General features: G+C 43.2%; 1 protein-coding gene across 2 annotated transcripts in view; it reads left to right on the top strand.

Moving 5' to 3' along the window:
- The window catches only part of exd1 (exonuclease 3'-5' domain containing 1), a 71,939-nt gene that overhangs the window by 41,362 nt on the left and 18,071 nt on the right, over positions 1 to 12,506 (top strand). For both annotated transcript variants that reach the window (XM_078562993.1, XM_078562994.1), the window contains exons 6-7: positions 1,750 to 1,836; positions 2,604 to 2,708. In XM_078562993.1, coding sequence (XP_078419119.1) covers positions 1,750 to 1,836; positions 2,604 to 2,708 — 192 coding nt within the window. The remainder of the gene's footprint in view (positions 1 to 1,749; positions 1,837 to 2,603; positions 2,709 to 12,506) is intronic.

The raw sequence follows: 12,506 nt of genomic DNA on the forward strand, positions 1-12,506 counted from the left end.
GATCTGTGCACATGGACATCATTGAAAAGGGAAAAAAAGGTCCCATTTGTCTTCCACTGAAGCAAAATGGAATACCTCACATTGAACATCGTCTACTGTAATTTTGTTCACTCAGTTAATCTGTATGTCGTTTTGTAGCTTCCTGCTCCCATTCTCTCAATTTACTGTACCTCCTAATTTAGTGTAATCTCAAACTTAACATGCTCCTCGCTCCTCTTTATTCTTCACCCAAATCTATATATGGTGAAAAACTGATAACACTGCAGTTTTTGGGGAACATCGCTTGTCACATCCCACTGATCAAGAATAATTCTTTATCTTTACACACTGTCTCTTATTTCCCAACTAATTACTGACCTGTGCCTCAATGTTACCTCCATGAATTTTAGAGGCTGAAGACACTGGTAAAGAGTAGTGAGAGACTGACAGCAGAGGACTGACTTTCAGGAGAGCGAAACTGCTCAGTAGCTGTTCTCTGTTCCAGGTGCTGTGTCTCAGTTTAATTGCTGCCTTCGTCTTGCTTTCTGACCCTGAGAAGAGCTTCTAGCAACATTTCTGCTCCATCACCAAAACCACCTACTTCCACATCCATAACATCCCTGATCTCCTCTCTTGTCTCAATTCACCTGCTGAAACCTTCATCCATGCCATTGTTGTCTCTAGACTCCATTTATTCAATGCTTTCCTGGCTGGCCTCCCACCTGCACCCTCCATAAACAGCAGAGTTCATCCAAAACTCTGTTGCCCATGTCCTAACTCAGACCAAATCCCATTTACCCATCAGTTGCATGCCTGCTGACCTACATTGGCTCCAAGTCCATGCCTCTATTAAAAAAAAATCCTCGTTTTAATCTCCTCCATGGTTCCATCCCTGACTAACACTCTAACCACCCATGACTCTTTGAGATATCTGCAATCCCAATTCTGATCTCTTCCATCACTCCACCATTGGTAGCCATGCTTTTAGCTGCTGAGGCACCAAACTTTGGAATTATCTCCATAAATCTCTCCACTTTTTACTCCTTTAAAACATTCCTTAAAGCTTGCCACATCTGTCCTAATATTTCCTTATATGACTCGGTGCCAAAGCTTGTTTGTTTGTTAACACTCCTGTGAAGTAATTTGGCATGTTTTACTATGTTAAAGGTGCAGTTTAAATGAAAGTTGTTGTAACATGCTTTAATGGCAGAGTCTCATTCTGCCAGCAGAGGAGGCTGCCAAGCCACTTATTGAGTCTGGGCTGAGTTTTTACATTTACTTTGTGTTCCCAACTCCATTATACCTTTTCAGGTCAGGTATTTGTGAAGTCTCGATCATAAATCAAGAACTCAACATAGTTATTGGGACAAAAGAACAGATTTGAAAGAATTATTTAAACAATACTGTTGTGTAGCATTCAATCCTGGTCCTGTTAAGGTAGTGCTGAGTGCATATCAGTCATTTCCTCTCGTGGCTCAGGAGGGGATTGTTGATGAGTAATTCATGCTAGACTGCTTTTCATTACCCATGAGTTGCTAGGTGCAGGAGCCTTTGGAAGAGGATTAGTAATAGATCTTAAACCACATTTTTCACATGTCTCATCCACTCCTGGCTAGTGGATGGGCACAGAAAAGCTTTCTGATCGCAGCTTCAAGTAAATTTTATCTGGCTTTCTGACTGAAGAGCAATGGGCATAGCTGAGAGTACAAGGGGGAAACAAGTTGAATGTCAATTTCTAAAGAATTGTATCTTTTGTCTGATTCCTTGCAGATCTTCCACATTAAACAGCAAAGTGTGATTGGGGTTGCAGTGGAAGGTATTGATATCTGCCGCTTTGGAAAGCTCTGCTTGATACAGGTACTGTTCCAGCCCTGTGTCGGTGCCCAGGCAGTCATTGAAATCCAAAATACTATTGTTTAGTTATCTTTTTTGGATATTTATTAAAAATTAAGACCATATGTTGACCCTTATCCTCAAGTATCTGTCTGAAAAGACCATATTAGCTAAAATATGCAATGGCTAGTGCCCATTTAGTGCACCGTATTTTTTACGTTTCCAAGTAAAATGCCTCGGTCTCAATTCCCAGCTCCATACTGTCCCCTCCATGCTACATACTGAAATGAATGAGCAGCACGTAGGCTGCTGGGAAGGGTGGTTGAAAGCATGTTTTCTGAGCCTTGGAAGCAGGCAGTCCAGTAAGAAGGACAGCTACCTCCATTTCATTTCTCAATTAGCTTTTTTTAACAAGCTATATGCATCGGGAAGTAAGTTTGTTTTCAGACTCAGCTCAAGCTCCTGCAGGGTCTCATTGAAGTGCCGTTAATACATAATATAGACTGGCGAGGTGGGGTGTGGGCAATGAACCATTTCTACCTTGATAACACCGTACCATATCCTAGCCACTCTGATGGGCTGAGGCTGAGGGGGGATCACAGCGTTTGGTACCAAGCAGTAAATGCTCTAACAAGTTCTGCCACCCTTGGTCAACTATTTTATTAACTTTGAACTTCTATTCTTGCTCGTCAAGCTGCTGGTTTTGAACACCAGTCCAGTTCCTTATTGGGTTATAGCCTTACCCCACGTTGCCACCTTCTCATATCATTTAATTTTTCACATTTTTCTAGATTGCAACAGAGGATCAAATTTATCTGTTTGATATTTTCCTCCTGGGACCAGTGGCATTTAAGAATGGACTGAAAATGATTTTGGAGGACTCTAATATACTGAAAGTAAGTTAAGCTGGTACATTTGTGGTCTCTACTGACATGGGATTAAATTAATTTGCCATTGGCATGTGATGCACTTTCCTTACCCTGCCATGCCACACAGCTTGGGGAACAGGCAAAAGATCTGCTCTCTGCCAGTCCTAAATGGCTTTGATGTGGCCATCCTGCACATTTTGGAAAAATACATAATGTTCCTTCACTCAGCATATTCCCTTGCCAACAGTATGACCATTTTGGGATAAAAGCCAGAAACTGCAGATGCTGCAAATCCAAAACAAAAACAAAAATACCTGGAAAAACTCAGCAGGTCTGGCAGCATCTGCGGAGAGGAACACAGATAACGTTTCGAGTCCGAATGACCCTTCAACAGAACTAAGTAAAAATAGAAGAGAAGTGAAATATAAGCTGGTTTAAGGGGGTGTGGGACAAGTAGAGCTGGATAGAGGGCCAGTGATAGGTGGAGATAACCAAAAGATGTCACAGACAAAAGGACAAAGAGGTGTTGAAGGTGGTGATATTATCTAAGGAATGTGCTAATTAAGGGTAGAAAACAGGACAAGCAAGGCATAGGTAGCATTTTGGGAGATGGCTTTGAGAGAATCAGGGACAAAATCATATCCCGTCAATCCATAGTGTAGAGCATTGAAGTAATAACATGTAAACGATGCGTCTTGACCCTAAAGGAACTGGAATAGGCCATTTAGCCCCTCAAGCCTGTTCATCAATGAGATGATGGCTAATCTCTGACCTAACTCCAAAAATTTCAGTTTCATTGCTGCGCCGCTGAAATAGGAAAGGCAGAATTCCATCTAATTTTTTTTTCCATTTGTATGCCCAGAACACCAGTCAGTCATAAGAACTAGGAGCAGGAGTAAACCATATGGCTCCCTTGCTCCGTCATTCAATACGATCATGACTGATCTTGGAAGCATTGTGAACTGAGGAGGATAGCATAAAAATTCAAAAGGTGGTATGGGTGATCAAATGGCAGATGAAATTCAATGCAGAGAAGTGTGATGTGATTCATTTTGGTAGGAGAGACAATATAAAATAAAGGGTATAATTCTAAAGGGGATGCAGGAGCAGAGGGACTTGGGTGTATTCATTCATAAGTCATTGAAGATGGCAGGGCAGGTTGAGAGAGCGGTTAATAAAGTATACAGTATCCTAGACTTTATTATAGGGGCATAACATACAAGAGTAAGGAAGTTACGTTAAACTTGTATAAAACACTGGTTCAGCTTCAACTGGAGTATTGCATCCAGTTCTTTAGGAAAGATCGGAAGACATTAGAAAGAGTGCAAAAAATATTCACAATGTTTCCAGGGATGAGGAACTTCAGGTGCATAGATTGGAGAAGTTGGGACTGTTTTCCTTGGAGAAGAGAAAGTTGAGAGGAGATTTGAAAGAGGTATTCAAAATCATGAATGGTCTGGACAGAGTAGATGGGGAAAAACTGTTCCCATTGGTGGAAGGGTTGAGAATGAGAGGGCACAGATTTAAGATAATTGGCAAAAGAAGCAATGGAGATATGAGGAGAAACTTTGTCATGCAGTAAGTGATCAGGATCTGGAATGTGCTGCCTGAGTGTGTGGTGGAGGCAGGTTCAATCGCAGTGTTGAGGAGAAAATTGGATTATTATCTGAAAAGGGAAAATGTGTAGGGTTACAGGGAAATGGCACTAGACAAATTGCTCAGAGAGCTGATACAGACGCGATGGACCTAATGGCAGTCTGTGATTCTGCTGCAGCTCCACTTTCCCACCCACTCCCCGCGTACCTTTATTCACTGAGAACAAAGACCTGTCCTGGCCGATAATATATTCAGCAATGGAGCATCTACAACCCTCTGCAGCAGAGAGTGCCAAAGATGCACAACCCTTTCAGAGAAGAAATTTCTCCTCATCCCAGTGCTAAATGATCTGCCCCTTATTCTGAGACTGTGCCCTGGTGTTCTAGATCCCACTGCCAGGGGGAACAATCTCTTGTGTCTACCCTGTCAAGCCCTTTCAGAATCTTGTATGTTTCAAAGAGATACATATGAATTAGGAACAGGAGTAGGCCATTTGGCCCCTTGAGCCTGTTCCACCATTGAATAAGATCATGGCTGATCTGATTGTAACCTCAACCCCACATTCCTGCCTACCCCCTTGTTAATCAAGAATATAACTATCCTTGCCTTAAAAATGTTCAAAGACTCTGCTTCCACCGCTTTTTGAGGAAGAGAGTTCCAAAGACTCGCGACCCTCTGAGAGCAAAAATTTCTCTTCATCTCTGTCTTAAATGAGTGACCCTTTATTTTTAAACAGTGACCTGTAATTCTATATTTCCCCTCAAGAGGAAACATGTTCTCCACATCCACCCTGTGAAGACCCCTCAGGAACTTGAACGTTTCAATCAAGTCATCTCTTACTTTTCTAAACTTCAGTGGATACAAGCCTAACCTGCCCAACCTTTCCTCATAAGACAACCTGCCAATTCCTGGTATTAGTCTAGTAAACCTTCTCCAAACTACTTCTAATGCATTTACATCTTTCCTTAATTAAGGATACCAGTGCTGTACACACTACTCCAGGTATGATCTCACCAGTGTCTTGTACAACTGAAGCGAAACCTCCCTACTTTTGTGATAAACTCCCCTCACAATAAATGATAACATCCTATTAACTTTCCTAATTACTTGCTGTACCTGCATACTAGCCTTTTAAAATTCATGTCCTAGGACACACAGATCCCTCTGAATCTCAGAGCTCTGCAATCTCTCACCATTTAGATAATCTTTTTTATTTTTCCTGCAAAAATGAACAATTTCACATTTGCCCACATTATACTCCATTTGCCAGATCTTAACCCACTCACTTAACCTATCTATGTCCCTTTGTAGCTTCCTTATGTCCTCTTCACAATTTACTTTCCTACCTATCTCTGTCGTCAGCAAATTTAGCAACCATTCCTTCATCCAAGTCATTTATATAAAATTTTGAAAAGCTGAGGCCCCAGCACTGATCCCTGTGGCACACAACTCGTCACATTCTGCCAACCAGAGAAAGACTCATTTATGCCAATTCTCTGCTTTCTGTTAGCTAGCCAATCTATCCATGCCAATATGTTACCCCCTACACCACGAGCTTTTATTTTCCACAATGAACTTTGATGTGCCGATTTACCAAATGCCTTCCGGAAATCTACGTACAGACCAGTTCTCCTTTGTCCACAGCACATGTGACTCCTTCAAAGGACTCCAATAAACTGGTTAAGCATGATTTTGCTTTTTCAAAACCATGTTGACTCTGCATGATTGCCTTGAATTTATCCAAGTGCCCTGCTGTAACATCTTTAATAATAAATTCTAACGTTTTTCCCTATGACAGATGTTAGGTTAACCGGCCTGTAGTTTCCTGCTTTCTGTCTCCCTCCCTTTTTGAATAAAGGAGTTATATCTAACAGAACCTTCCCCGAATTCAGGGAATTTTGGAAAATTAAAACCAATGGATCAACTATCTCTCTAGCCATTTCTTTCAAGACCTTAGGGTGAAGTCCATCTGGACCTGGGGATTTGTCAGCCTGCAGCCCCAACAATTTGCACAATACCTCTTCCCTGGTGATTGTAATTTTCCCGAGTTGTTCCCTCCTTTCCATTTCCTGATTTACAGCTATTTCCGGGATGTTACTTGTGTCCTCTATAGTGAAGACCGAGGAAAAAAATGCCTGTTTAATTCATCCACCATCTCCCTATTTTCCATTATCAATTCCCCAGACCCATTTTCTATAGGACCAATGCTCACTTTGTGAACTCCTTATTTAAATATCTTTAGAAACTCTTACTATCCGTCTTTATATTACTAGCTAGCTTTCTCTCATACCCTAATTTTTCCCTCCTCCTTAATTTTTTTGTCATTCTTTGCTATTCTTTATGTCCTTTTCAATCTTCTCACCTGCTACCCATCTTTGAGTAATTATATGCTTTTTCTTTAAATTTGATACTTTCTTTCGTTAACCACGGATGCTGGGCCCTCCCCTTGGAATTTATTTTCTCATTGGAATGTATCTTCTCTGTGTATTCTGAAATATCCCTTTAAATGTCTGCCACTGAACCTCCGTTGGCCTATTCCTTAACCTCATTTGCCAGTTCACTTTAGCTAGCTGTGCTTTTTTTTATTCATTCATGGGATGTGGGCTTCGCTGGCTGGGCCAGCATTTATTGCCCATCCCTAGTTGCCCTTGAGAAGGTGGTGGTGAGCTGCCTTCTTGAGCCGTTGCAGTCCATGTGGTGTAGGTACACCCACAGTGCTGCTAGGAAGGGAGTTCCAAGATTTTGACCCAACAACAATGAAGGAACGGCGATATATTTCTAAGTCAGAATGGTGAGTGACTTGGACGGGAACTTCTAGGTGGTGGTGTTCCCATCCATCTAATGCCCTTGTCCTTCTAGATGGTAGTGGTCGTGGGTTTGGAAGGTGCTGTCGAAGGAGCCTTGGTGAATTTCTGCAGTGCACCTTGTAGATGGTGTACACTGCTGCTACTGTGCATCAGTGGTGGAGGGAGTGAATGTTTATGGATATTGTGCCAATCAAGCGGGCTGCTTTGTCCTGGACGGTGTTAAGCTTCTTGAGTGCTGTGGGAGCTGTATTCATCCTGGCAAGTGGGGAGTATTCCATCACACTCCTGACTTGTGTTTTGTAGATGGTGGACAGGCTTTGGGGAGTCAGGAAGTGGGTTACTCGTTGCACTATTCCTAGCCTCTGATCAGCTCTTGTAGCCACAGCATTTATATGGCTAATCCAGTTCAGTTTCTGGTCAATGGTAACCCCCCCCATGCTGTTGATAGTGGGGATTCAGGGATGGTAATACCATTGAACATCATGGTGCGATGGTTAGATTCTCACTTGTTGGAGATGGTCATTGCCTGACACTTGTGTGGCACAAATGTTAATTGCCACTTGTCAGCCCAAGCCTTATCTTTTGCACTGATGTGCTGGGCTCCTCCATCATTGAGGATGGGGATATTTGTGGAGCCGCCTCCCCCAGTGAGTTGTTTTAATTGTCTGCCACCGCATTACGGCTGGATGTGGCATGACTACAGAGCTTAGATCTGATCCGTTGGTTGTGGGATCACTTAGCCCTGCCCTTCACTTGCTGCTTATGCTGTTTGGCACGCCCATAGTCCTGTGTTGTAGCTTCATCAGTTTGACACCTCATTTTTAGGTATGCCTGGTGCTGCTCCAGGCATGCCCTCCTGCACTCTTCTTTGAACCAGGGTTGATCCCCTGGCTTGATGGTAATGCTAGAGTGGGGGATATGCCAGGCCATGAGGTTACAGATTGTGTTCAAGTACAATTCTGCTGTTGCTGATGGCCCACAGCACCTCATGGATGCCCAGTCTTGAGTTGCTGGATCTGTTCAAAATCTATCCCAGTTAGCACAGTGGTGGTGCCACACAACTTGTTGGAGGGTATCCTCAATGTGAAGGTGGGACTTCGTCTCCAGAATGACTGTGTGGTGGTCACTCCTACCGATACTGTCATGGACAGATGCATCTGCGGCAGGCAGGTTAGTGAGGATGAGGTCTAGTATGTTTTTCCCTCTTGTTGGTTCCTTCACCACCTGCCGCAGACCCAGTCTAGCAACTATGTCATTTAGGACTCGGCCAGTTCAGTCAGTAGTGGTGCTACCGAGCCACTCTTGGTGATGGACATTGAAGTCCCCCACCCTGAGTACATTCTGTGCCCTTGCCACCCTCAGTGCTTCTTCCAAATGATGTTCAACATGGAGGAGCACTGATTCATCAGCTGAGGGAGGGCGGTACGTGGTAATCAGCAGGACATTTCCTTGTCCGTTTTTGACCTGATGCCATGAGACTTCATGGGGTCTGGAGTCTGTGTTGACTGCCAGGGCAACTCTCTCCCAGCTGTATACCACTGTGCCGCCACGTCTGCTGGGCCTGTCCTGTCGGTGGGACGAGACATACCCAGGGATAGTGATGGTGGTGTCTGGGACATTATCTGTCAGGTATGATTCCATGAGGATGACTATGTCAGGCTGTTGCTTGACTAGTCTGTGAGACAACTCTCCCAATTTTGGCCCTAGCCTCCAGATGTTAGTAAGGAGGACTTTGCAGGGTCTACAGGGCCGTTGTCGTTTTCGGTGCCCAGGTCAATGCCGGGTGGTCCGTCCGGTTTCATTTCTTTTTTGTGACTTTGTAGCGGTTTGTTACAACTGAGTGGCTTGCTAGGCCATTTCAGATGGCATTTAAGAGTCAACCACATTGCTGGGCCTGTGGGACAGGACATACCCAGGGATGGTGATGGTGGTCATAATTGGTCTTATTTAAGTTTAAAGTACTAGTCTTGGATGCACTCGTTTCCCCGCTCAAAATTAATTAAAATTCAATCATATTATGATCGCAGCTACCTAGGGGTGCCTTTGCTATGAGGTTTTCAATTGATCCTATCTCATTGCTCGATACCAGGTCTGGTGTAGCTTATTCTCTGGTTGGCTCCAGAACGTGCTGTTCTAAGAAACTACCCTGAAAACATTCCATGAGCTCCTCAGCTACATTACCTTTGCCCATCCGATTTTTCCAGTCTATATGTAGATTAAAATCCCCCATGATTATTGCTGTACCTTTCTAACAAGCTCCCATTTTCTTTTATACTCTGTCCTATTGTGTAGTTACACCACTCTGACAAGTGACTTCTTGCCTTTATCAATTCCCATCTCAACCCAAACTGCTTCTACATCCTGGTTTCCTGAACTTCCTCTCTAATGTGCCAATACCATCATTAATTAACAGAGCCACCCCTCCACCTTTTCCTACCTTCCTGTAACCATGTCTCTGTAATGGCTATCAGATCATACTTAATTATTTCGATTTCTGCTATTGGTTCATCTGTTTTGTTTTGAAAACTACATGTGTTTAGATACAGAGCGTTTATTTTGTCTTTTTATTATTTTTGTTGCATCTAGACTTATCTACGGATTTACTCTTAGATTTGTACTCTGTCTCTTCCTGTCATGCCTTGTTTATCATTTCCCATAATACCTTTCTCTCTTGCCTAGCCTTTATTTGGTTTACCACATCTTCCCAAATTTGAACTCTTGCCCCCACTATTCAGTTTAAATCCTTCTCTACTTCCCTGTTCTGTTGAAGGGTCGTGTGGACCCGAAACGTCGACTCTTTTCTTCTCCACCGATGCTGCCAGACCTGCTGAGTTTTTCCAGGTAATTCTGTTTTTGTTTCTACTTCCCTAGTTATGCAGCTCATGAGGACACCCCAGCACGGTCCAGATGTAGACAGTCCCAATGGTACAGATGTCACTTACCCCAATATTGATGCCAGTGCCCCACCAAACAGAATCCACTTCTCCAACACCAGTCTTTGAGCCATGCATTCATTTCTCCAATCTTATTTGGCCTATGCCAATTTGCACCTGGCTCAGGTAATAATCCATAAATTATTACCTTTTGAGGTTCTGCTTCTCAATTTGATGCCTAGCTCCTCACAGTGACTATTCAGAGCCTCTTTCCTCATCCTGCCTATGTTGTTGGTACCTACTTGGACCACTGGATCTTTCCCTTCCCCTCCAGCCCTGAGCAAATGTCCTGAACCCTGGCACTAGGCAGGTAACATAGCCATCTGGACTCTAGCTTCTTGCTACAGAGAACAGTGTCAATATCCCTCACTATACTGTCCCCTACTACCCTTTGTGCTCCCTCCACTTCAACGACTTACAGTACCACAGTGCCTTGGTCAGTCAGCTCATCCATCCTGCAGCCCCCATTCTCATCCAAACAAGCAGAAAGAACCTCAAACCTGTTGGACAATTGCAGAGGCTGACACTCCAGCCCTCTGGGTTCCCTTACCTACCTGAGCCGCAGTCATACCCTCCTGTCCTTGACCACCTTCCAGATCAGAAAATCCTACCCTAACTGGTCCAGGTAACTGTCCCCCTCCCTACTTTGTCGCGGTGTCTGCAGCTCAGCCTCCAGCTCAATGACTGAACCGAAGCTCCTCAAACCGCAGGCACTTCTTGCAGATGTGTTTGCCCTGGATAATACTGGTATCCAGGAGCTCCCACATGCTGCAGCCATGACATGTCACCTGTCCTTCCATACTAATGTGCTTTAATTAATTGCTTAGTTATTTTATTCAATTATTTATTTTCTTTTATGTCTTTATTAATCTTATCACAAATTCATGAACTATTTTAAACCTTGAGAATAGAATAGACCTTGACCTCTTACCAGATACTCACCAGACGGCTAGCTTCTTCCGCTGTAATAGAGCAAGAATCAGTTCCTACAGGGTGAAAGAGTTAGAAAAGGCAAAGGAGTATCTGCCTCCCCCTCCTCCTCGAACTCCCTCAGCTCACCAAACTCCCACATTCTGAGGTCACACACTCACCTCTCATTCTTCTAAACCTCAGAGAATGTAGGCCTAATTTACTCAATCTCATTATAGGACAGCCCTCTCATCCCAGAAACCAATCTGGTGAACCTTTACTGTATCACCTTTAATGCATGTCTATCCTTAAATATGGAGGCTAAAACTGCACAAGGTACTCCAGATGTGGTTTCATGAAAGCTCTATACAAATTGTAGCAAGACTTCCTTATTCTTGTACTCAAATCCCCTTGCAATAAAGGCCAGCATGTCATTTTCTTGCTGTACCTACATGCTAACTTTGTGTTCTCTATATGATTACACCCAAGTCCCTCTGAACATCAACATTTACAAGTTTCATGTAATTTAAAAAATATTCTGCTTTTCTATTCTAGTTACCAAAGTGAATAACTTCACACTTTCCAACATTATATTCCATCTGCCACCTGTTGCCTACTCACATAACCTGTCTATATCTCTTTGCAGGCCCTTGGTGTCCCCTTCTCACAGCTTAGATTCCCACTTAACTTTTTGTCACCAGCAAAATTGGATACATTACTCTGTTTCTTTGTCTAAGTCATTAATATAGATTGTAAACAGCTGAGACCCCAGCACTGATCCTTGCAGCACTCTATTAGTCTCAGCCTGCGGACTTGAAAATGCCCCGTTTATCCCAACTCTTTGCCTCCTGTACATTAACTAACCTTCCGTCCATGCTAAAATACTACCCCCAACTCCATAAGCTTTTATTTTGAATATTAACCTTTTGTGTGGCATCTTATCGAATGTCTTTTGGAAATCCAAGTATACTAGATCTATTGATTCCCCTTTATCTGCCCTACTAGTTACATCCTCAGAAAACTTGAATAAATGTGTTAAATACAATTTCTCCGGTAAAAGCATGTTGACTTTGATCACATTATGATTGCATTCCTGCTCCTGTTAATGCGGCATGGGAACTGAACCTGAGTGCTTCGTGGTCTGTATACCTCAATTAACGACTGGCTATTTCGCTTCCATAACATTGCCCATCGCTACTCCAGTTTCAACCCTGCTGCTGATATAGTTGAACATACCCTCTATAAACTTTAGCTCATCTGAAGCTCTGCTGCCCATGCCAGTTCTCATTCACCTATTACTCCTGTCTTTGTTAAAGCATTTTGCTTCCAGTACCCCAACATATCCCATTTAAAACTCTTTTTTTGTATTTAAATCCCTTCATGGTTTCACTATCTCCCATTTCTTTAACCTCATTCATGTCTATAACAGGCCCCAATATCAGCTTTCCTCTGGCTCTGGCCTTTGTGCAGATATCCACCCCCCACTTCCTCACACCCAGCATTGTTAGTCACCTTCAACTCTCTAAGCCTCACCCTGTGGAACTCCCTACATAAATCTCTCTGCCTCTCCACACCCTATG

Source organism: Cetorhinus maximus, chromosome 18 (genome assembly GCF_964194155.1).
Source record: "Cetorhinus maximus chromosome 18, sCetMax3.hap1.1, whole genome shotgun sequence".
Taxonomy (NCBI): Eukaryota; Metazoa; Chordata; class Chondrichthyes; order Lamniformes; family Cetorhinidae; genus Cetorhinus; species Cetorhinus maximus.